This window comes from Marmota marmota, unplaced genomic scaffold, assembly GCF_001458135.2.
Source record: "Marmota marmota marmota unplaced genomic scaffold, marMar, whole genome shotgun sequence".
NCBI classification, from domain to species: domain Eukaryota; kingdom Metazoa; phylum Chordata; class Mammalia; order Rodentia; family Sciuridae; genus Marmota; species Marmota marmota.
The window spans coordinates 1,384,778-1,411,574 of record NW_025999864.1 but is presented as its reverse complement, the minus strand read 5'-3'; the positions used below and the strand labels follow the sequence as shown (position 1 = coordinate 1,411,574).

General features: G+C 36.5%; 1 protein-coding gene across 8 annotated transcripts in view; it reads left to right on the top strand.

The window, feature by feature from the left end:
• The window catches only part of Fam13c (family with sequence similarity 13 member C), a 118,422-nt gene that overhangs the window by 88,175 nt on the left and 3,450 nt on the right, over positions 1-26,797 (top strand). For 6 of the 8 annotated variants that reach the window (XM_048813994.1, XM_048813989.1, XM_048813975.1 and 3 more), the window contains 7 exons: positions 8,946-9,156; positions 10,322-10,460; positions 15,228-15,309; positions 16,764-16,975; positions 22,867-22,962; positions 24,243-24,436; positions 25,716-25,817. In XM_048813994.1, the coding sequence (XP_048669951.1) occupies positions 8,946-9,156; positions 10,322-10,460; positions 15,228-15,309; positions 16,764-16,975; positions 22,867-22,962; positions 24,243-24,436; positions 25,716-25,817 (1,036 nt within the window). The remainder of the gene's footprint in view (positions 1-8,945; positions 9,157-10,321; positions 10,461-15,227; positions 15,310-16,763; positions 16,976-22,866; positions 22,963-24,242; positions 24,437-25,715; positions 25,818-26,797) is intronic. The other 2 variants (XM_048813978.1, XM_015504683.2) reach the window with 1 other exon arrangement.

The following is a 26,797-nucleotide window of genomic DNA, read 5'->3' as shown; positions in this document are numbered from 1 at the left end:
GTATATCCATTTGCAGTCTATAATTATTCTAATAAAGAGTTCTGTATAATCTGTAGGTCCCATCCTAATGCAGACTTTGAAATGGGGCAGAGTCAAAGAAAACTTGACCAACCTCTCACGTATTTCAAGAAACTTCCTACTTGACCAGTAGTTTCCAATTAATTGGGAACGTACTTTAATTTTTACTTTGTTAAAAGTGAAATTATTAATAATAACTATTAAATAATTTATAAATTAATAATTAGAAATGAACTTTACTTTTACTTTCTAAAGTGGAGAATAAAAATAAAACTAAAGTGGAGATCTGAGAGCTGAGAATCTCTGTTGGCAGCTCCCTTGGTGATTCTGACATGCAAGAAGGTTCAGACACACTCCAGAACACAGTGTCATACTAGGGATAACATGAAATATATTCTTGTTGCAGAAAACTTTATAATTGGATTTCTAGAACAGGAAAGCATCTCAAGTATCCTTCTAGGGTGGGGCCGATTATCCAATCCTTGGTTTTTCATCCTTTTGGTGGGCTGCCCTAGTGAGACTTTGAAAGTCAGTAAGAACAGAGTCTCCAAACTCAGGAGTATACAGAATCCCCAAATATATTTTAGAAGCTTTATGGACTGTTTTTTTTTTTGTGTGTGTGTGTGTGTGTGTTTATGTGATTTCAAACCCTTTTTGGATCTTTCTGCATTTTCATTATGCACCACTTGTTATTTTACTAAAAAATAGCCACTACTGTGGAAAATAGAACATCATTTGTTTGTCCTAAGTTGGTTCCTTTAAAATGATGGTTTCAATGGGGGTTTATGGTTTGTTATTACTATTGTTATTGTTTTTCCCTCTCCTTTGGAGACATTCTACAATATCTGGAGACAGTATTTGTCACTACTGAGGAGTGGGCACTATTGGCTACTTCTAGTAAGTACTGGCTAGAGATTCTGCTAACTATCCCACAATGCATAAGACTAGCCCCAGCCCCCAGGGAGGAATTATCTGATCTCAAAAGTCAGTAGTGCTGATGTTTAGAAACACCTCATTAAATAGCTTTTAAATGAATGACAAAATTAGATGACCTCCTGGCTTGTATCAGAAATTATTGCATGCATTTTCATATGTTATTCTCATAAGAATCCTATGAGGTAGGTTTCATTATTATCCTCACATTAAAGAAGATGAAATAAACTTGGAAAGTCAATTTGCTGAAGGTTCCATGGCTACAGATTAGTGGAGGGGTTGGAGGAAAGGGGATAGGTCCGAGTGGGGAATTCCCCACTCTGACTTCATAGTCTAAACTCTTTACCACTTGCTGTTTACCAAGTAGCCTAAGTGTGAAGTCCCCATATTTCTAATATTTTATAATTTGAAAGTATGTCAATATACACTATATACATGTCATATAATTAATGTTTTGAAAGTTACTTTTAAAATTCATAAAGACCTAGATTTGTAGTTGATTAGCCTATTGCAGCACCATTGTTCCCAGTTTCATTTCAGCTCCACTGATTTGAACTATCTGTAGGCCTCTGCACTTGTTTTGATTTATCTGACTTGCAAGAGTATTCCAGATGGAGTCTATTAGTAGAATTTTATTGATAAATATGGCAGAAGTTATATAGTCTTGCAAAATGTTACTACTGAGGCAAACTAGATCAAAGTGGCAAAAGTGGACAAGGAATCTCTCTGTTATTTCTTATGATAACATGTGGATGTATAATCATCTCAAATGTAAAAGTTAATGTTTTAAAAAATACAGGCCTGGGATGTTTTATAAACTAATTACAAGATGATTATAACCATAGGAATGTTTTGCAATCACTTCCTAAAGGTGCACGCTATTTTCTTGGCTTTTCTGTTCTATCAGAATATTCTATTCAGCTACAAAAATGAGATCCACTCTCAAACTAGTATTTTAGTGCTTACTATTTGTTAAAAGTAGTTTTATCTAGAAAAGAAGAGTTGAAGATTAATTTTCTTTAATTCCATTACCTCTTGACCCACAGTTTAGGTATCTACAACTGTTTGTGAGTTGGCTCTGTGGTTGCTTTGTGTTTTTTACTCATTGGAAGATGTCAACATCATTTGCAAACTTAGACTTCTGTACTTCCTCTTCTGTGTCATTTCTGAAATGTAAAATAAGATTAATCCAGGATCTGTTTGCAAGGATTGATACTGACTGGTCCATCAAAAAGCTATTTAATTTGACTCTGCCCTTTGGTACATACTTTTAATGTTCATGGCCCAATCATTGGTTTTATTTTACACCTGATTTTAGCCAAAAGACCATGAAGTGATTGTTTTTGTTTTCAATCTAGATATGAAAACTATTCTATGGACTTCTTGAATCCCAAAATATGTTATACTTATTGACTGCTTTGTTCTAAAACATTACTCCTTGCAGAACTTCATGTACTAGTTGGGTGATATTGGATAAGTTATTTAATATTTCTATGTCTCAGTCTTATTTTCTTTAAAATGGTAGAAAGCATATTATTTTGATTGTTGTGAGGATTACAGTGCATAATACATATGAAATTTCTCATACCTTGCCCATGATGAATACTCAATAAATGTTAGCTACCACTATTTAAAAAGCTGGCTGTTCTTGCCCTGTTCAAAATTTATGTTGCCTTTCCTCCAGTTAATATTGTTTATATTTGTCTTTAAATACTACTCTGTAAGAATTTATGACTGCTCTCAGGGTATATAAATGACATTTCCTACTCCTTAGATTCCCTCTCAAGTCTTGCATATCATTGACATTACACTAGTTCCCTTAAGCCAAAGATATTTATGATGGCAATAATCTGTAGAGCTGATGGTTAAATAATTACCACCTATTAAAGTTGAAACTACATTTGTTATAATAAAATCTGTCCTGTGCTACACCTATAAGTTGACTAGAAAAGTTCTATTAATTTTTTTATCTGAGGCTTTTATGACCATTTTGATAGCTTCTAAAGGAGGGAGTGTTATGTTAACTCCTTGTTTTCCAAAGAAAGTATTTTTAAAATGATTTCAAAATTTATAGAGGATAAAGTAATTCTCTGTGGCCATTTCTGCACCTGACTTATAGGAAGGGAAATAATGAGTTGTACAGTGCAAATTGCCAGGTGATTATTCACAAATGTTTTTTAAATTCAATTGTAAAGTTAGGACAAATACTGTGTTAACATACATTATCCTGATTATCTTCACTACAACCCTATACTGAATTTTAAGAGGCTTGCCTAGCCAAACATGTAACAAGTCTCATCAAGTGGCATCACAGGCCAAGCCCACAACTCTGACTCCAGAGCCCAGGATTTTAGCCAGCAGACTCATATTCATTTTAAAAAATTAAGAATTTTTTTAAAATTTAAATTTTATAGAAAATTGAGTAGATTATACAGAGAATTCTCATTTATCACCTTTCCTCTGTGCAGAGATTTCCCACATGTTGTAGTCATTTTAAAAATACCTTTTATTTGGGTTATTTTGGTATTGTTCTTCCATCCTTATAATATTTATAGGTTAGGAGTAGCCTGATGGCACGTAGAAGCTTGGTGTCTGAAACTGCTCCAGATACCTCCCAAGCCTAGAGCCAGCTGGTCAACCTCTCCCCTGTCTTCTGGTTCTCTGAGAATTATCTTTTCCTGGGGGCTCTGTCGAGCTGCTCATCCAACTTCTTTGATCAAATTGACCAATTCAGCCGAACTAATAGAACTAATAGACACTTGAAAGCTATGCTTCCTAACTGACTTTGGATAAGCCCAGAAAATGTACAGCTCACAATGAAGATTGAATTTCCTTCAGCAGTTTTCCCGTCTACTTTGTGTATTTAATGTTCCTTGTGTTTTTCAAAGCATTTCTGCTTGTAAATGAAAGCTCCCTTCTGAAAATGGCTTCTGTCATCTTAATAACTGATTTTTATCAACTGTACCACTGAGATGATCAGTTGTGCAGGAATTGACTAGAAGACCTGGGGAGTCAATTAGGCTGAAAACTGAAGAGCATCACAACACCCAGCTCTCTCTCTGCTCTGACAGGGTGCTTCTGGATGATTAGCACTATCATAGATGATGCTTACTCTTTCCCCAGCTCCACAGTTCAGGAAGATTCCTCTACCTAGGTAGGGCAGCCTGATTGTTATGTGAGTAGTTGGCTTCACTTGGGTGACATGGAGAGGGAAAATGATGTTCCCAGAAATCAGACATGGCTCATTAGCCATTTTCCTTAATAATATTTGTCTCTTTCTGAGTTTGAAAGATTGTGTCCCAGATCACACAGGTGGCAAACTGGGACTTGATTCTAGATTTTTCTGAGCTTGCAACCCATGCTTTCACCTGTGATGGCAAACTGTCTTTTGGGACCTACAGGGTCCCTGTCATGAAGCCCAGCCCTACTTTCATGGTTGGCAAATTTTCCTGCCTGCTTGGAGTGTATGCCTCTCCCTGCTAGGTCAGCCAGCCCTACCCGCTTCTTCTCTCTCAATGCTCTGTAACAGCCAAGTTCATGTTTCTCTAGTGGTGGATATACTGCGATGACTACAGGTTCTTTGTCATCTGGCCCTGTAGCTAACCCTTATTAGTATCTTCTTAACCTTAAATTCAGTATACTTAAAACTGAAAGCATCATGTATCCATCAGATGTTTTTTATTGTCTCTTTTTTTTTTTTTTTAAAGAGAGAGGAGAGGGGGAGGAGAGAGAGAGAGAGAGAGAGAGAGAGAGAGAGAGAGAGAATTTATTTATTTATTTTTAGTTTTTTCGGCGGACATAACATCTTTGTTTGTTCGTGGTGCTGAGGATCGAACCCGGGCCGCACGCATGCCAGACGAGCGCGCTACCACTTGAGCCACATCCCCAGCCCTATTGTCTCTTATTTTTGCAGCTTTCTTTGTGTTTGTGACACTATTATCCTCCCTTCTATCTGTCCTTAGACATGTTGGGTAAGAACTCTAATGCTTAAACCTCATTAGAATCATGGACATGCTTTTGGCTCATTTAGCTTTTAAAACCAACACAGGCTGATATTTGGCATTTTGGGGATATAGCTGAATGTTACCTATGAGCCCACCACAATAGGCAAATCTGAGGGTGCAACTTAACAAATCTACAAGACTGTAGCTGATTTATTACAGTTAAGTTTCAACAGTGCCTCTCAAGCTATTTCAGAGAGAGATTTATTTCAATTTTGAATTGCTTTAAAAACTCACATTAAAAAGATATATTTTAAAATCTGACTGAGTCATTGAACAGCTGTAATATAGCATCTGCTTCTGCCTGGGGTTGCAGCCAGAGAAGAAGTGGTCTCTTGGCCTTCACATACTGATAATTATTTCTCTTCTCCGTGTTCCCTACTGCTCAGTGAGTGGGTTGCCAGAAACACTTCAGCTTCCAGAGTAGAGATGTGGATTCTTCAACCATAGGCACTGGTCAAACCCTCCCTGAATTGAATTAGCATAGTTAGACAACTTTCCCTACTGAATTTAAAGTGGGAATCACATTACTACTAGTCTCATATGGTTGTTATGAAGATTAAATATATGTGAAAACTTTCAGAGCAAGTGTGAAGACATCATGAGTCACTCCATAAATATTAGATATTATTAGGTTATTATTCTTAGTTATTTATAAATAAGAACTAATAGGAGATAGGGATGAGATACTGAGGGATATACTGATTCTCACCTCCCATATTAACCCCATAAGGGCTCAGTAAAATAATATTTAAGTGTCTTATTTTAATAATAATGATTAAAATGATGATTTGCATGGATATCGTGTTTTTCTATGCCTTATTCTACTTTTTTCCACCAAGTATGCTATACAAAGGATGCATGGATGCATGTTATTAGTTTTAAGAGCAAATTATTTTAATGTGTATGAGTTTGAGAAAATGTGACTAGAACATCAAGTTTATGATTTCTTGATCATCATTGCTCGGTATGAAGCTGAAATATTTCAAAATCTGTAAGCCAAAAGTATGTTTGTGTGCATATATATAAATTATATGTGTGTATAAAAATAGTGTAAACATATAGATGTGTATGGTATGGCAAAATTTTTATAGGAACACAGTTTTATTTCATTTCATCCTCAATTTTGTGAGGCAGGCATTATTATTATTCTCCCCATTTAACATATTAAGAGATTGGGGTTCAAAAAGGATCATCATTTTCATTCTCTTACCTAGTGGTCAGCTAAGTCTTTGCTGCATCTGAGATGCTTCCTCACTTTCCTTCTCAGGAAAGCTTTATTCATCCCAAAATTTTCATTAACTTATGTTTACCTTCCTAAAAAGATATATTTGTTACAAATCTTTTTTTTTTAATAGAAGAAAATTTTACCGGAGTAAGAGCCCTCAACATGGTCTATCCTTTTAACAAAAATCTTAAGTATACAATAGGTATTTATTTACTAAAGACACAGTTTTGAACAGCAAATCTCCTCTTATTTTTCTTATCACAGCTCTATGAGAAAGATGGGCCAAACAAGGAAACTGAGAGAGGTTGCGAAATTGATTGGAGTCCCATAATAAAAGCACAGGCATGGCAGATGCTTGGCTTTCAGACCCCTTCCTCTAAACCATAATGTATCACAGCACAGGCTCTGAAAATCTGCCCTTGCCTCTGGAAGAAAAAATAATGTGACTCTAGGGGGAATCTTCCAGACCCCTCCCCATTAGGAACAGGGTCTGAAAGTGGTGGCCTGTGCTGTTTTCCCAGGAGGGTAGCAGCGCTGGCTCTGAATTTACATTTGCCTCTTTTAACCAAAGAGCTCAATGGTTCTGTCTACATAAATGCACACACTGATACAGATGCCAGCTGATTTAATTAAACCCCTTCTCAACTCAAATAGTGAGTTTGGACAAAAAACTGAAGCTTTACCAAATTACCAGTTTGGGTTTCTGTGTCTTTTCAACTAGTTGCTTTTGGGATCTTTCTGGCTCCCAGCTTCCTTCAGTAGTGAATTGAAGGGAAAGGGAGATTAGGATATTAATTAGGCAGTACTGGTAAATTATGTAAGTGCCCATTGAAAGCGGTTTCACCTAAATGGAGGTATACCGTCACTATTGCAATACAGTTCAAAAAAAGCCATTCAAAGTGATCTGTGATTCTGTGAAGTTGTATCTTAGGACTCTGTGGGTTTTATAAATTGAACTCTTTTCCCAGCTCTACTTCATGATCTTGTGTCTAGGAACCCAAGGGCTTCCGTTTGGACATTATAAAATGACAACAACAGACCTATGTTAATTTGGGCCTCAGGACCTTAGTTGAGGCGAATAGTTGAAGGTGTCAGAACTTATGCCATTTCAATTAAAAACATGCTGATCCCAGGTGCTTGCTAAAGATTATTTTCTTCTCCATTATTACCAGAATATAATTCCAAGAAATAGGCAACATGAATAAAATATATTTCTTCCTAGAGCCTGATGGTTTAAGGGAAGGATTTGGTAGGATCTTCTGGAGGATTCTGAAGGTGACTGTACTGTATGTGCCAAGACTTATTGGATAGTAGGTCTTGTTCCTATTATTCATCATGGCTCCTGCCCAGCCTCAGTGCAGGCACTGCTGTTTTATCACCTGGGTCCACTCTGCCTTCACTATCCTCAGCTTCTGACAAAAGTGCTGTCAGCGAACTTCAGAGATACAATGGGAAGTATTGTCTACCCTTCCAGTGTACAACCCACCAGAAGGGAAGCCAACCGAAAACACATCAGGACTAATCAGACCTTTGATGTTACACAAAGCAAATTGCATTTCAAGCTCTAGAGAATAAGGAGTCATTCTAAATCTGATTAAGATTCATCCAGTAACAAATTGTGATAAATGTTTGTTTTGGAAAAGTGAATTGTCAGTATTTTCTGATTCTGCTTATTCACTCAGAAAATCCGTTTTCCACTTTCTTTACAGAAGTAGGCATTACAAAAAAACTTGAGTTGTCCTGACTTGTCTGCTAGGGAAAATCAAGAAGTTCATTTGGGCTGCCTCCAGAGCCCTAGGTGAAGAGTCTTTTATCCAGGTCCTGAGGATCCTTCATTGACACATCTCACTTCCTACCGTCCATAGCACAGGTGTACTCACCTTCAAGACTGAGGTGCTTGTACTGTACTCACCTTCAAGCTCCTGAGGTGGGGGGCTAATGGGCTAACATAAAAGAATGGCCATTGCAAGAATTCAGGCACAGGGTTGGCTAGCTGGGGAGAGGACTTTTTTTTTGGAGGACTTGTTTCCATTTTATTTTGTCTGAAGTAAAATGTTACATATGATTTCAAGGAAGGAAACAGAATCATTCCTAATCTTACCATGTTTTGCAGTTACTTCATAACTACTTTGATCTTTTGATACATTTATTTGTACACATATATGTGAAATGAAACCATTACTGCTTAGTTGTGACACCTGTGGTTTCCATTTAGCATATTCTGAACATTATTCCATGTTGATGAGCAAAGATCTCCATAATTTTTGAGGACTGTTGGATAATTTTCACTTTGGGGACTCCCGTTCCCTCTCTTCCTTTTTTTGTTTTCTTCCTTCCTACTTTCTTTGCTGGCAATTTTATTATCCCTTTTATTCTTCATAATCTATAATCTTTTGCTACAGTTCAATTTCATTCTCTTTTTATTCGCCCTCATACTTTGTCATATATCCTCCAACATATGCAAATACTATGAAATAAAAATATTTTTTTGTAGTTTTGGGTTATGCTGACTGAATAACTCATATTGAAATAATGCTTCCTTTTTTATTGTTGTTGGCGGCTTTGTCATATTTTCTCCCCGTGTTCTGTGAGGGGAGAAAAAAAAAAAACATGACAGTATTTTGAAAGCTTTTCATATCCCCAGAAGGAAGAAATGACAAAGAGGCAAGCCATTATAATGAATGTTTATGATCTTTATTTAGGAACATGACAGTTTCAAGCCCTCTGTCACTTCTAAGTGTTGATCAATTATCTTGTTTCCCCAGACCCCATGCCAGTCCACAAAGATGGGCAGAATGAAGCCGACAGCACACCAGAAGACCTCCAGTCTGTTGGGACCAGCAGGCTGCTTTATCACATCACTGATGGTGACAACCCACTGCTGTCGCCACGATGCTCCATCTTTAGCCAAAGCCAGAGATTCAATTTAGACCCTGAGTCAGCCCCTTCTCCACCCAGCACTCAGCAGTTCATGATGTAAGAAAACCTTGTTTTATAATAGTCTTCATTTCATACAGTTTTTCAAATACCACATTTACAAATGAACTATTGTGCCTCTGGAATAGTGCAAACAACCTGACAAAATGCAACTGTGAGATCTGAATGATAAAGCTAAAATTGGTGTACTTTCTAATTGGGAATCCTGTTTCAGGACTTAATCCCTAAGGAGGAAATGGTTATGAGAGACGAGCTAATCAGGAGCATGCAGGTTTTAAAAGATTTTGGTGAAATTACCAGAATCCTAATCCTATGAATGTTCTAGTATCAGGAATATCATTCTCAAGTAGTGCAATCTATTTTTCCTTGTCAAACAGTGGTGTAAATGGATGGATTATAGAAACATTAGATAATTTGCCACCTCAGTTTCTTAGACTCTAGAAAAGTGGTAACTTATAATTGGTGTTCCCCAAAATTAGATGTAGATATCTAAATAGATATATTTCCCTCAATCCACTCCATTTGGACTTTTATATTTGGCATTGGAATAAGATAAAAGAATAATATATGTTATTTATTTGGGGGTTTCATAAATCCTTTTGGTGTATAACTAAAACTGAGAATTCCTTGGCTGAAAATATGCCCAGGAAATCCTAAATTTTTTCCCCATAACTCATTCTTTAATTGATCTAAACTGGGTCCTTTGACTATCTACTTGAATTTGAGGGAGTTAGTGATTATTACTGTAGCATGTAAAATATGTGTCATGTGACGGTGTACACATTTTCTGGGGAGGAGGCCCATTTTTTTCATCATATTTGAAAACATTTGCTTTTTTATGTCAACAAAGTTAAACACTAATATAAATCTTCTTTTGAAATTGTTGATAAGAGTGGCTAATGTAACCTATTGAAGATAACACCTCAATGTGGGTGTCTCTTCTGAGCTTTAAATTGGCCTCTATCAATTTTAAGAAACATGTTTCCTGGACTTATATTCTGACATTTTGTCTACTAAAGACCCTGAGGACATCTGCTCATAATGCAGTTCTGTTATCAGGGCTATTAATGAGCAGATGGTTGACTCATCAAATTATGAACTGCACTCTAGCCTTCTCTGATAATGTTGGTTTGTAGAACAAGCAGCAGTGTTTACTGGGGTACCATTGTTTCTCATGCTCTTTCCCTCCTTCTAATCATGGTAGGCCCCGAAGTTCTTCTCGGTGTAGCTGTGGTGATGGCAAGGAGCCACAGACCATTACCCAGCTCACCAAGCACATCCAGAGCCTCAAGCGGAAAATTCGGAAATTTGAAGAGAAATTTGAACAAGAAAAGAAATACCGGGTAAGCACCTTAGGATTTAATATGAGAACAGATCGTGTTAGGCTGAGATGTGTGGACCTTCCTGAGTCTCTGTCCTTCCTATTTGGGTACCCCTCTTTGTCAGGGGACAGTTCTGTTCCCACTGGTCAATCTAGGTCTTGTTGATGAGTTCCCATCTTGACTCTTGTCTTGTTCTCATATGCTGCCAATTATCTCCTCTAAGATACTTCCCAGTGATGGATTTTAACTCTCATTTCTGAACTTAGTATTCATCCCCCTCTCTCCTGCTATTCTTTTTTTTCCCCTAAGGAATCTTACTATCACTAGATTATCTAGGACCAAAATTTGGAAAACTTTTGAAGTATAGTCTTTTTTTTTTCTTTAACCTTTTTCTATTTGCATTGTGATAAGAACCTATTATGTACTTGAAGGGCAGACTCTCTAAGGGTGCAGCACAATGAGAGGGAGATGATTTTAGTATTTCCTGGTTGTCGAGTGGAGACTTCTCACATGAGATCTTTTCAGGCCCCTCATAAGAACAAACTTGAACAATCATTTCCAATCAGACACCAGTCTTCATGCTGGTAGTATAGTGCTATAAAAACAAGTCTTGTCTCTTCTCAATAAGAAACAACAAGAGCCATAGGTAAGCATCTTGATGGCCAATGCTGCTTTTGTTTTCTCTCATAGTGACTATGACATAGAGAAAAATCATATTCATGACTATGACATAGAGAAAAATCATATTCAGAATTGCATAAAGATATTGGGTCTTTGGAAGAAGGCCCAGAATAGCTTGTTATTAAAATAAATTTCTCATACATCTTGAAATATTTAAAGCTCACTAAGCACTTGGTACAGAGGCAAGTGGAACTGTGAGTATAAGTTCTGGGGAGGGAGCTGAGAATAGGTAAGATTCCATTCTTTTGTTCAACTTGTCCTGTGTGGCCTCAAATTCACTAAAAGAGAGGTTTTAAGGAGTGATTTTTAGTTTCGCAAAATAAAAAAATTTAAAAATTAGAAAAAAAAAACTGGCTTTCAAGACAACCTCAGTCACTTTGTGGCAGATCCTTCTCTCCTCCAAAGTCAGGCAGTCACAGCTACTTGCTATATTTTTTTAATGGAGCAGGAGGGAACGCTAAGCCTTTTCCCCCCCCCCAAAGATAGGGAAATTGAGGCCCAGTGAAGATTTATAAATCGCCTAAAGTATTTGTGTTCTATCAGCTGAGGCTTGGAGTAGTGAATTAAAGACGAGTGGGCTTTGTAATTTAGGAGTAGAAGTAAAATTCTCAAGTGTCCATATTTTACTTTTTTAGGGTTTTTGTTTTTGTTTTTTTTTTGTGGGTCTAATGCATAAACCCAGGGTCTTCAACATGCTAGGCAAGTGTTCTTTCACTGAGTTACATCCACGACCCCTCAAGTATCCATATATTGAAAGGTCCAGATATCCCAAGAGAAGCTGATTTCACCTGTTTGCTGCTGGAGTGTTATTGGATCTTTGATTTCCTCACATCGGACTCTGTAGAGTAACAACTAGGGGGTCCATTCCTAGGGCCTGTTGACTCTTCTGGATTTGAATCCAGCCAGACACTTAAGAAATTTGCAACTTTGGACTTGTTACTTCACACTTGAGTCTCAGTTTGTCCATCTGTAAAGTTGAGTTATCAATTGTAACTTAAGTTTAAGGGTATTAAAATGAGTGAACACATGTATAATGTTTATTGTAGTATTTTCATAAAGGGAGTGGTTCTAGATTTTGTTAACTATTTAATCAGTTTGAGCAGTCTGTGCCTTGTCAGAAAATGAAGGGAAATTGTACACATTAAATCTTCCCTGGATTTTTCTACCTGCAGCCACAGATCCTGAATTATTTCCCTTGACTATAGCAATCATCCACAAGTTGCCTATTTTGGAACAGAAATTCTCTAAGCATCTCCTGCTTTTGTTTAGAGAAAGTTTAAAGAGGATAGACACACCTAAGTACTTATGCGCAAGGATGGATGCAGAAGCAGGAGGAGGAAGAAGAGGTTCAAGGTCATCATTCTTTACTGTCTATAACTCTTTGATGTAATTAGATCCTTGGATGTTCTAGGAAATAGGGCTTCCCCTTGCCCTTTCTGTCAGGAAGCCAGGCTATGGTTAGAGGTTTGATATGTCAGTAGGATTTAATTGGTTGCTGTGAATAAGACTTCCCTTCCTGGCATCCTGACTATGGAATTAATAGCACCCACTGTTAATTTTTGAATCCAAGCTCTTGCTGGGCTTCTGTGCTACTCTGATGTCTGGGTATAACATACGTTTTTCCATCTCTATTGAATGTAACCATTTCATATTTCTATTCAAAACTGTACTTATTTTCTACAACTTGACTTTGCATTTGATAAACAGGCTCATGGGTTTAGAAAAGGCTACTGCCACCAGATGTGTGCTTTCAGTGGAAACAGAAAATGTTAGAACTGGAAGGATCAGCTCATCAATTTTCTTATCAGATGATTGAAGAAATTGAGACCCGGGAGGTGAATTTCCAATAATCACACAGCAAAGAATTGATATAGTCAAGAAAATATCACAGGTCTTTTCATTACCAATCCATAAATCCCAAAGATGGTTTATGAACCATCTTTGGCAGACCACAAAACTTCTCCAATGATTTCCCCAGTAATGTGGTCTGGGTGTCCGTCCCATTTTAATTGTATTGAACAAAGCCAAATCTCTGTAAATTCCAGTATATGATTGTTAGTGTCTATTAAGTCAGATTATTTCAGTTATAAAGTTAGAAGGATTAAAGATCCACACTAGTATATGAAAACTTTTATGTCACATGAGTGCTGCCATCCATGTGAGCTTAATTTAACATCTTTTAAAAGTTCCCCAAAGGGCAAAGGAATAAGAAATTCATTTCTGAACTGATTTCAGGCTTTAAATTACTTTGTTGGAAAATTGAGCCTTAAATTTCTCTTAAGTCTGATGTGCAGTAGTAAAAGCTCATTTTGTTGTTGGTCAATGGCTTAGGATTTTTGTTTTTGTTTTTACTGTATTTCAAAAGATGGAATTAACAGTATGGAGCAGATCCAGTTAAGCACTGTTCAACAAGATAGTTCTTAGACTGAAATGGAGGAATCTCTGAAGATTCTGAGAAACCAAATGCTTTAAAACATTGACTGTCTGTATAACCAGACTGCTACCCAAAGCCAAATGCTAGACTGTATGCCAGGGAACTAGTACAGAACATCATTCTGTAGACCCTAGGTAGGATTACATTAAGCTGGTTTGGGGGACAGATTAGTGACCCATGTGGCACTGTCCATGATCCTAAATTTAGGGCCCCTTTGTGGAAATCAGTCTTCCATTCAAGCTCCCTTAGGAAAGAATCATCCTTCATCAACTTCTTTCCTTTTCTTTCCATCTTGATTTTAAAATGTGAACAAATGTCCCATGTATATTTGATCTTGTCAAAAATTACTGTTTTGTCCTTTGAACTTAAAAGAAATGTGTTCTCTATCTTCTTACACCTGGATTTGGGGGATCATTAAAGAAACATGACAGCTCCTAAATTTATTCACTAACAATACACACATTTCACACAATAATATTTATGATCATCCTTTTTTTATTATATAGTTCTTTATATATCCTTAGTATCCATTTGATCCGCCCAAGCCCACAACTAAGTAATTGTGGAGGCCTTGGATTATTTAAGAATGCTCCTTACTGATCTGTGGGGGTAGAGGGTATGTTTGGCTACTCGTCATTCCTACTTTGTTTTCTGTAGAAAGTCCACTTTTGTGTTCTGAGAAGGAATCCAGAAGTCAAGTAAGTGATTTGTATTGACAAGAGATTATTCCTTTTAAAATGTTCTTAATACCACATCTAAGGTGTGATTGGCTACTTGTAGGACCTACATACCCCTCCATGTGTATTTGCCAGTGAAAACATTCAGTATTCCTTTGAAGGTTTAGTGGAAATACTACTACTATCACTGCTGCTACTGAAAATAAAACCAGTAATTGCAGCTAACTCTATAGTGTTTGGCGTGCATCTGGAATTGTTTTCTGTGCTTTATCAATATTAACTCCTTGCATCAACCCTACAAGGGAGACACTGTTATAATTCTTATTTAATACATGAGGCCATGAAGAACAGAGAAGCTAAATAATTTGCCCAAGGTCACATATATATGATTAAGTTTCATGTTAATGTTAGCCTCATTAGGATATTAAGGTTAGAAATATGGCTACCCTCCCTGACAGTCGGACTTCTCCTGACTATTGTCAAGTTTTAGACCCTGGGATCTTCTTTCTTCAGCTCGGAGGATATGGCAGATAAGAGCCAAACTCCCAGTTTGTATCTTCCATCGGGTTATGGTCACAAGCCATGTATGTGAGCCATAGGCAAGATAATAAGAAATGATCTGTATTATCATCTGCACTGATACAGAGAATGGCCAGGCAACATTGTATGTGGTACAGGAGGCCTCACAGGTGATATGTGGGTTAGAAAGAAGCGGGGCAATGGCATGGTTAGAACTATGAAAATGCTGGGTGGCCAGGCATGTTTAGAAATGTGCCCATGTCAAGGGTGAGTGAATGGAAGAGGTCGAGAACATGTGCTGTTTTCCAGAAGCACCTCCATCAGCTGGAGTTTTCATGCCTGGATGTCTCTCCCAGGTTTTTATGTTCTTGAACTATCTTCATGTAGCTCAGCTGTCTAAATTTTTTTTTTTGCTTTTCTCTCTCCCTCCCTCCCTTCTTAATTCCCTTCCACCTTCCCTTTTCTCTCCTTTGGTAGCCTTCACATGGAGACAAGACTTCTAATCCTGAAGTCCTGAAATGGATGAATGATTTGGCTAAAGGTCGTAAACAGCTCAAAGGTAAATGCCATCCAAAGGTCTCTTTTCTCAGAAGCAGATAAAATAGTATAAAGTGCTGCAGGATATTTTTGATTCATTTCCACCTGTGCCTTCTTGAACTTAGTTTACCACTTAGATAGGAGGCCCTATTTGAAATAAAGAGTCCTCAATCTCCTTTGCTCTTCAGCCCTACTTGGTAAACCTCCTTACAGAGACTGGGGACCTCCAGCCTCCTAGTGGAATGATTCAGTTTAATGCTAGGAACATTTCAACCTGTGAAGCTATAACCTCCCTGGTTATTGGATTCTTAGATGATAGAAACAACATCTAATACATAATAATGAGAATTTATTCTATATGCCCAGTTGCATAGATGAGCATGTTTATGCCCAGAAAGGTCACAGAGCTTGGAGATGGTAAACCAGAGCTAAGACTTGGTTCTCCTGTGTCCTAGTTCAGTGCTTGTCTTTCTTTATCCCTCTCTGGAGATGATGGTGTATTAATTAGCTCTAAAATACATTGAAACAGGACTATCATTATTTACCAATAAATTTTTCTTCTTACCTCCACATCCCAATTTCATTTCTTAGACATGGGAGTGTTTCCAAATTTCTGGAAGGATAGTGATTAAGAAGTAGAAGGGAATTCATTGGTATTAAACTATAATGATGTAGCATATTTAGAAGATGTGCAGTTTTTAAACACAAAAATAGTATCACTAAAATTTTATTCACTAACAATACACACATTCCAAAAAATAAACATCAAAGAAAATGAGCTATGTAATTGAGAAATCAATATAAATAGTCTCATTAAAACCACCAGTCCCCTAACATATTCTGAAATGCAATTCCCTAATAAGTCCCTGGTGCCTTTTTAATTTTTAATTATATAAGTTTATAAAAAGCCACATTGCAATAACAGTGGTTCCTGGATTTTGAAACCTGGACTTCGACAAGTTTGTAAAATATGTCAATCTGGGGCCGGCATTCCCATTTCCCCTTTCCTATACTTGCCTGCATTTCCTTGGGTATCTACATATGTAATGCCCTCTAGACGAACTAGTATTTCCACAGAAGCTACCCTGATGAACACACGACTTTCAAAATTTACATCAGCAAATCTTTGGGTATAGAATTCAGGTGCTATAAGTAGGTAACAGGTGGGAACTCTGGGGTCAGGTACTAATGATCTTCCTCCAGAATTCTGCTGAAGTCTACACCAGAGTTACTACTACATATTATCCTCTGCTTCATGAGGACCCAGCTGTTGGGGCTCACTGTTTTTACACTTGTTTGGGTGCTTGTGAAATTAATCATGGTTATTAGGGCTGCCCTTGCCACATAGAAAGCTATTATTAGCATTTTTCATTTCTACCAATATGGCATCCAGCGAGGGAATTCCTGAAGGGTTCTACATTCTGATTAGGGATAGTGAGTCCTCTTCCTCATGGTAACTCATGACCTTTCTCTTAGAATTAAAGCTGAAGCTGTCTGAAGAACAGAGGAGTGCTCCCAAAGGCCCACCTAGAAATCTGTCCTGTGAGCAACCCACGGTCCCCAGAGAAAATGGGAAGCCAGAAGCTGCAGGCCCTGAGCCAAGCTCCTCTGGAGAGGAAACTTTAGATGCTGTGTTGACATGCCTGAAGGAGAAGAGAGAGCACCTTCCTCCGCAGGAGGATTTTAAGGTACCTGACCATATCATCATGGGGCCCCAACATTCCACATAGTGCCAGTAAGATCATCCTGTTTACCAATTTATCAGAGCACTTTGCCGCCATAGACATCTTTAGGAGACTGGCTCCAAACTTTCAGTCAGATGATTTCTGGTGGGTTACTGGCTGTGACCTCTGGGCATTGCCCAATGATTGAAGGATGTACTGCTGTTTGTGAGGTTATAGTTTTGTATGGAGGATAGAAATTGGCAAAGACATGGGATATATCATCCCTTTCTCAACTAATTTCCTTCCCTTACAAATTGGCAAATGAACTCAAGACTGGGGAATTAGTATATTGTCTGAAAGGACAGAGATCCAGTTATAGTCCCTTCCCCATATGTTAAAATATAATAAAGCAGGGATGAGGCATAAATAGCAATAACAGTGTTTTGGTATTTTATGTAATAAGGACAGAGAGATAGGGTTTCTTTGGAAGTGTTAAGTTAGAACTAAAGACTTCAGATAAAATTGGTCTAATTTTATCTGAAATCTTTAGTCGAATTCTTTAGACAAATTAGTTTTGAAATCTCAGACAACTGGATGGAGTTACCACTAGACATTAGGCTATAATACTGGAGCTTAAAGAACAGTCTTATTGTAATTAACAAAGAAGAAAATGATCAGCATTTACCTGGTTAATCCCCCATCATCCTACTTATCATTGCTTCCATTTCAGTTGTGACAGGGAAGCTTTCCTGTGGTTCTTTTGTATCAACTCTAAGACTGGCATAATTGCGGTTTTCTCCTGATTAAGAGTTGAAGCTATCCTGTCATAGCTTCATGTATTCTGCCATCCCTACACTTTAAACTTCTTGCATTCTTCATGATCCCTTAGTGTCTGTACATAATAGGTATCAAATACATGTTTGTTCCTGTCCATTTGTCCGTTTATTCAACAAACTAGCACATTTATCTTCAGTATGAAGTCTTCTTGAGGAGACTGATGCTTTTCTCTATTGTATTGTACTTAATCTGGTCTTAATAAGGTGGTAACATATATCAAATCCCAGAAGGCTCACAGTTAGCCCCTAGGTTAGTCCTTTACATTGGAACTTTGTGATCTACAAGTAGAAATTGAGCTGTGGTCACTTCCATCTTCATGAAATACACTGTTGTTGTTTTAAGTCTAAAGATACGTTGTGAGTAGTGAATAGTTTTTCATTTGTGTAGCCAACCTATTCCATCTCCTACCAAAGATGCCAGACTTTTGTAATAATATCTATGGATAATGTCTGTGTATACAAACACACACACCCAGACACATCTATGGTTTTCTAGGGGTCTCTCCTGTATTACCTTGACCACATTTACAACAGCATTTTTGTCAATACCCAAATCCTAATTCTAAATTCTACTCAATTAGGGCAGTGAGGGTAGTGTTGGGTTGGTATAGAATACTTAGACTAGGTTTTAGTGCTTAACTAACCACTTGATAATCATGTTTACTTAGCAAGTGAACTAATTCTGAGATTTAACTTCCTCATAAGCAAAATACAGATAACACTGATATAATTATTGTGACAATAACAGAAATGCCTTGTGACTGGTAGACAATCATTCATTTGCAAAAAGATGCTAGGTATAAAAAATAAGAGAAGTCATGGTGGGGTTTGCTGCCCTCTTGGAGCTCAAGTTCTTAGAATGGTATACAAGATATGAACAAAATCAATAAGGAGTTTGGTAAGTACTGTGCATGAAATTAAACAAGTGAAATGATAGAAAATAATGGGTATGGTTTCTTCTTTTGCTAGGGTGATTAGGAAGGCTAAGAACATGACAATTTTAGGCCAAGAGGGGATGAAGAAGATTCTTGAAAAAATTGGAAGTATAAAGTTCTTAAAGGAAGGAAGAGCTTCTTGTGTTCTTGGAATTCACAGGTCTGAGGGCTAGAACACAGGATGGAGTGAGATGAGAGGCATGAGATGAGATCAGAAAGGTAGATGGGAATCCATCAAACAGAATCTTTTAGGCTTTGAAAAGAATTAAGTTGCCAAATGATCATAAGCAGAAAAGTGATGTGAGATGAATCATATTTAAGAGATCTTTCTGATTGCTGGCTGAATCATAGGGGAAAAGTGAAAATGGGAAGATGGAATTAGTGGCTTCATTAGCGTAGTGGCACTGGAGATGGAGAGAAGTGAACATAATCAAAGTATATTTTGGTTGGAAACAAAAAGAACTTGCTAAAGCATTAGATAAGAGAAAGAGGAAGAAAGGAGGGATCTTGAATGGTGATGAGTCCATTTACTGGCATGAGAAAACTAAGGAACAGGGCTGGAGTCAGTGGAGTGCTTCCCACATGTGAGATCCTGGGTTCAATCCTCAGCGACACATGAAAATAAATAAATTAAAATAAAGGTATAAAAAAGAAATCTAAGGAACAGATTTCTGATTGGGGATGAAAACTTAAAAGGGTTCTGTTTAGGATACATTAAATTTAAGATCATTCAAGAATAGAGTAACCAACCATCCTGGGAAATGTCTCAGTACTAAGCAAAATGAGATGGTAGTTCATCCTTCTGAGGCATCTAAGTCAAATAGGCACATGCAAATGAATTCTGAAGATTAAACAAAAATCTCTGAGTGCTTCAAGAGTTATCCTTATATAAATGGCAGTTATTTCTATTACTCTAAACAAATATATATGTTAGAAGCCCCTTCAAATAAACATGGTAGCCCTATAGTAAGTGAAAGTTTGAGGCCTCTAGCTAGAGAATCTAAAGTTAACTATGTAAACTTACATACTCAGTATTATTCCTGAGAGAGCAAGACACAGTATACCATGTTGTGGCTAGTCAGCTGTAAGATGAGTCCTCAGGGTGAGTCCAGAGGCTACAAGCATGTCTCTAAGGCAATATTATATATTTCCAAAGCAGCGATTCTTATTTCTGTTTCCTCAATAAACTCAGCAACATTTCACGTCATCTCATTAGGTTCCATTTCTTCAAACTCAAAATGCCAGATGACTTTCATCTGGGATCCTTCCTTGCCTTATTGCTAAAATTACATTAAATATTAAAAATTTTACAGTGAAGAATGATTTCTTTTCTGGAAACACTTTTATTATTCTTCTCAATTTTTTTGTATTATTTTATATGACTAGAGTCAGAGCCCCTGCTGATGCTGATAATTCCTACAGTATTGCCTTCTTGATTTAGATATCAGCTAATGGGTAATTTCCTTCCTTTTTTAGCTATGGATTTTTTTTTTTTTAATTTCACTTTTGCACACAGGGCATTGTAGTGCACCAGAAATGAATAATTCTACTTCCTTCCTAATTCTATACATTGCTGGCTCCCTATAGTATGTAAGATGTATCTACCTTTTAATTTTTGTTATGTGAATGGAGGAAACCATGTTGAGTAATCTAAAACGGCCAAATAGAGCTATCCAGAGTACAAATGGATGTGCTATTTTCAAGGTAAGTATAAGCAGATAAACCACAAAGGATAATTATACTTACTTCCTACATTTTTATAGTAGAAGGGTTAAAACTAAGAGGAGACTGAAGAAAGAACTTGTATAAACTTAATATGATCTAATTTGTTGATAGCTCAACAACTTTGCCTTACAAAAGCTCCTAGCCCCCTATTGCAGTAGATAATTCAGTCATCAAAGACTGGTAGAGTAGCCTAAAATTGAGATGGTTTTCCTAGAGGGAAACACTATTTAATGGTCAGCCCAGATATTTCTTGCTGGGTCCTGGTCAGAAAGTTGGAAACAAATCTGCCATAATTCTAGTACATTTACTAGTGTACTTATTTTCCTTCCTTCCCATGGAACTGATGCCAGGTATTCTTTTTCAGAAAACCACAGGAATTTATAAACAAAATAATTCCTAATAATCCTCATAAAGAAGCTTTCTCTTAAAAGTCAGAAGGAAAACTGATATTCTCCTCTCTGAACAGTGAATGATAGAAAATTTACTCCTTAGCTTTATGAATCAAGTCCTGCCAAGATTTCTCTTTGTCTAAGAAACACATCTGAGCTGGTTACTGAACCCTCATGTTTCTCTTTGGGGATTGTTTCAGTAATGATCCTAAAAGTAAACTTATGGAGTTATTAGAGTAAAAGGTGAGTACATACATTGTATGTGTTACCCTAGTTTTAATCTTTAATTTTTTTTCAAATGGCATTTATCATTCTAACTTTTTGGTGACTCTTGTTGCATTTAAGATCAATTTTAGCTTTTCTAGAATGGGTAATATAAAATCACAAAAATCAAATTTCAAAAGAAAAGCCAATAATAGATACATAATTTTCTTAAGTGTTTTCTATAGAATATATATAAAATCCCAAATGAGATAGCAAAAAGCATTATTTCAATATTTTTTGAACTTAAAGATGGAGATTTTTTTCCCTCCTTCTGTCACCTCTTAAAACACCATGGAGTGCAGTTTGGTAGACTTTCTTTTTTTCATGGAAAGGTGTGTTATCACTAAGAAAATGTTTATAGAGGGACTGGGCTAGAAAACTAAAGCCTTTAGGCGTTATTTAACCCATGCTTAAGAGGCTTATACAGGGAGGTGATCTTTCTCTCTACTGAAAAATAAAGAAAAATGCAAGAACTTAGGTTATAGCTTGTGAAATATATATGAAAAAGGACTCTAAAATTAGATTTCTTTTTGTATATAAACTTGTGTTGACAGTATGGTAGTAGAGGCTGGGTTGTTTCAGGTACCGAGAGAACTTAAAAGAATTATGTGATGTGATCTAGGCCCTCCGGAAACTTTGATTTGGGGAGATAAGACTGAAACACAAAACAGTTAAGGAAACAGTTAAGATAGAGAAGTTCAAAGAAAAGGAGATTAATATGGGCTACACTGGTTTGTAATTGGAATGGGCAGACGGTATTCTAACTGGGAAGCTTAACTCATGGTTAAGCCATTTTCTTTTCCCTCAATTTTCTCTTTCAGAGCTCTACAAGACTGCTGTTTGGCAGTCTGTCGTGTGTACTTTGATAAAAAGATATCTGAATGATTATACTTTGAGCTATTTCTATCACTCCCTTTTCACTACCTGCTGGTGCAAACCAATGGCATAGAATGAAAAGGAGGCTGTGAATAGTGGACGTGTAGTAAGTAAATGAGGATACAAAGGAGAAAAATCAAGGCAAATAAAGGAGTGAAGTAGACAGAAAAAAATTGATACCTATTTAAAATTTTATATACAATGTGACTTGTGGACAGTAGTGCCTAGGGATGAGTCAGATGTAGATGGGTACAAGAATCCATTAGAATACCAAGAGGCTATGGAATTTCTTAGTTGAAAGTAACTTTGGATAATCAATTGAGAATACTTCACTATTTTCAGACTGGTCTAGAAGAGACTTTGTAACTGTAACCTCTTTGTTGTGTAGGTAGGAAACTGAGGGTTCAAGGAAGTAAATTGTTTTGTTCAAAATAACTTAGTTTAGTATCAGAGCTAACCAGTAAGCTAGTATATAATCATGATGAAGACCTTCATACAGTTCATGTTTGTGAATATAATCATTAAAGTCCAGATTAAATAGATATTTCAGAAGAAAAAAAATCAAAGTCTTATTTATTCTTTAAAAAAGTGATTAAGAAGTTTCATACTTCCTTAAAGAAGTTTCATACTATTTATGCTTTGCAGACACTTTCAGAAAGCTTTTAAAAACCAACTTTCTAGACTTAGACCTATTCTTTAAGAGACCATTCTTAGAAAAAATTGACCTCTTACTACATACAGTATCTTATAACTTCCCCTTTTCTAATTAGTATTGTATTTCAGAAATAAAATCTTTTACTTTGAGGCTTCGAGACTTTTATTTTTGGTCAAGAAAATTGACATGTTTTTAATCTTGTATGAAAAAGGAAAAATAATTTTATGTTTTTCAGGTAACTAAGCAAGACAAGAACCTCATAAAGCCTCTTTATGACCGATACAGAATTATCAAGCAAATCTTGTCAACGCCTTCCCTTATTCCAACAATTGTAAGTCAGGATAACTATATTAACTGAAAACTTGTACTGGTGCTCTGTATTGATGTTTAGTTGGCACTGTCATAGCTAGTACTATTAGAATTGTGAAGCAGTCCTCTTGACCATATACACCACCGACACCATTGCTGTTACTTCAAAAAAGCAGGAATGTCATCTTCTCTAGACTCAATATTATGACTAATAATTAGAGTTATTATGCAGCAGAAATATATAACACTTAAATATTTGAATCCAGTTCTGATGCCTGCTTTCATTACCTTGGATGAAGAGAAAAAATGATAAATTTCAGTTTGGCATAATCTTATTTATAATACAGTTAGACAAACCAGAGCCTCTCTATTTTGCATGTATTGGTTAATTTTTCTCCCTTTAATAAGAAAATTGACAGTATATTCCTTCATACAGTGCAACATTTGTTATTGTACAATTTGACTACACTATCTGAGTATATTTATTTTAATAGAAAATAGGAGTACTGACAATTGAGTTAACTAGGTTTAATAAAGAATGATATATGGGAATACAAAACTAGAAAAGCACCACAAATCCTACTTCATTAATATCCAAATAGCCACTTGGTCAAGATGTCAATATAAAAAAAGATTAAGTGTTTACAAATATAAATTTTAGTATACTTGAGTACATTTACAAAGAAAATAAGAGAATAATAATTTATAGTCTTTAAAGTTTTCCCATCAAGGAAACATAACTTAAAGTGGAATTTTCAGATTTCTCTATAAGAAAATCATTTGGTTGTGATAGTTATCAGAATATGTTAAGGAGGAAACCCACTTTACTTTGGTCTTCAAAGGGCTCTTCTTTGAATTCATCAATTTTTTAAGTGTCCTTTGTATCTGACCCACACTGGGCCCTGACTTGGAGTATTTCTGAATGGCAAGGTGTCTGTAGACCATCTCATCCTAACTCCTCTCACTGGTGTGAAGCTGGAGCCCAGGTATAGGTAAAAGGGAGGAACTATTTGGCAGTACAGTCCAGACTGGGTCACATCCTATCTGTGCCTTCTCTGGCCAAGCAAATACAAATGAACTTGGTGTTTTGGCTTAGCATACATGCCTTTTTGCTCATTAACTTTTCCAGGTTTTTTAATGCAAATGAGGAAGTTCTTGTTTGCTTCCAATTCCAGTTCTCAGAGAGCACATGGGTCACCTATGAGTTTTCATGGTATCTATTTGTGGTTCCCCTTCCCATTTTTGCATTCTCAAGAGGCAGCATTTTGTGACTTTCTTACATTTAACTTTGCCTATGACAAGCAGGAAGAAGAAGACTCTGATGAAGATTGTCCACAGGGAAGCCAACAACATTCTTTACCAGATCCAGCATCTTGCCTTCCTGTCAACCTCACCTATTCTAATGAAACTGAGCCTGTTAGGGCCCTACCACCTGATGAAAAGAAGGAAGTAAAACAACCAGCCCTCTCCATGTCCAATTTACATGAAGCAACCATGTGAGTATGAATCCTAAGTACAGAGTCTCTTTAACTTCTGGTTTGAGGTACCTTATTCATGCTTAGAAAGTTTATAATGACTATTAGGTCTCTCTAAAAGGAACTGTCCTGCAGAGAGTAGCCCTAAAAGCCTAATCTGATTGTCCTCTTAACTGGAAAATCTAGAAGACCAAAGTTATGAGGAACCACAGCTACCAGTAAAGTTCTGAAGATGCCATAAATGTTAATATTCAATTTACTTTAATCAGGCCTCTTTTTAGCAGGCTTCTGGCAGCAGTGTAACCCTTGGCTGTGTGTGAATCAGAACTGACCTTTGAAGATGCTGGACCCAAAGGAGTTAAGATCCTGTTTGGGTCAACAAATATCAAAGTCTGTATTCTAGCCTATTATTGGAGAATCCATCTCATCTAAATGTAGGAATCCCTTAGCTTTAAGTAAATGAGTTGTTCTTTGTCTCCTAATGGATTTTTAGCTTTAAATAAATGAGTTGTTCTTTGTCTCCTAATGGATCTTTAGTCAGGAGCTATTTGTATTTTCATTAATATTATCATTACTCAGTAGCTGGCATTTTCTTGATCATTTGGCCTTCTTTCATTTATACATTACAGTCCAGATTATGAGATTTTCTTAAACATATAGCCTGGTGAGTTTCTATATGCAAATTAGGATGAGGTAAGACCAAGAACCAAAATAAAAAATGAAGTTTTAATCTGTTTGGAAGTAGAAAAATCTTTTGTGTGTGTTTTTAAAGAAAATGCTCACATATAATTTCAGATTCTCCAGATTCTCTGAAACCATATATAAGTTCTAGAATAAAAGAAAAACTTGCCATGGAACTACAGCTTTCTTCTGGGTCTTAGTTTCATTCCAAGGGGTTTTATCATCCTAACCACACTCCAGATTAAGGAAAGAATTTTCTTTAAGATCATTTCCTCCTTTGTCTCTTGTTCAGTCTATCATCCAACTGCAGATGACTATTCCTTCAAACTGTCTATTCCATGCCCTCATCACACATCGCCATTGATCTCACCATTTCTTACAATGGACTCAATCCACTTGCCTCTTTTCTGCCTTTTCTCCTTTCCCATATTTCAATTAGGTAATTTCCCATGCTTTTGGGCTGCCCTATAGTTAGTGCCATACTTACTCAAGAGACTCTTATGATTCAAACACTTTTCAATCATGATATATTTATTTTTGCTGAACAGATAAGTCTGCCCATGATATCTCAATTATGTCAGTGCTCATTAGTGGCAAATATATATTTTACCTAATACAGGCCTGTACTTCTTGATCATCTTCGAGAAACTAGGGCTGACAAGAAGAGATTGCGAAAAGCCCTAAGAGAATTTGAAGAACAGTTTTTTAAACAAACAGGAAGGTAAGTATGGGCAGATTTTTTAAAGTTACATTTTCCCAGATAACTGTTGTTCAAAATAAGCTATAATGTTTTGCAGACCAGTGATACTATACAAAATATAAATAACTTCCATACCAACTTAGACTTGGAATTTTTCTAATTTAACATTCCAATAGGGCTGTTATTAGGAATGTTTTATGGGAGACTGTAGCTTTCAAGTATGACAGCAAGCTTTAAGAAATTAACAATGTGCAGTGGCACATGCTTATAATCCCACCAGCTTGTGAGGCTGAGGCAGGAGGATTGAGAGTTCAAAACCAGCCTCAACAACTTAGAAAAATCTTGTTTCTAAGTAAAAATATAAAACAAAGTTGGGGATGTGTTTTAGTGGTTGAGAACCCCTGGGTTTAATCCCTGATACAAAAAAAATGAACTCTAAAAAAATAAATCTCTATCTTGGCATAACCTTACTATATTGAACTTAAATTTAACTTTTAAAAACACCTACTTGATTTTTCAGCTCATATAATTTCTTTGTTCTTGGTTCTACAAGCTCTACTTATTTAATAACAATTCTTCCTTTACTTTAAATATCTTCTTTAAACTCCAGGATGTGCCCCTGATTATTGTTTCAGGGATTGGTCAAAAGATCATATCCAGTCTTTCTATCCCTTAATAATTAGCTATCTTCTCTACCTATCCTCTATTTTTATGCCTCAACCTAAGTCATCTTATACATTTCATTAGTGTCTCTTAATTTTTAGTTTATCACCAACAAAATTACATATATGTAATCAGGAGATAAGTGTTACTGCTCTACTTCTGGAAGAGATGGGGACAAATCACATAGCTAACCTGAGAGCCTCAGATTCTACTTTTATAAGCTGAAATGATTTGACTCCTGAGATCATTTAGGAAGTTACAAATGTCATAAGAGCATAACTGTCCCAAAGGCAAACAGTTATTAAATGAGAGAGAGATTTAAGTATTTGGGGGGGGGG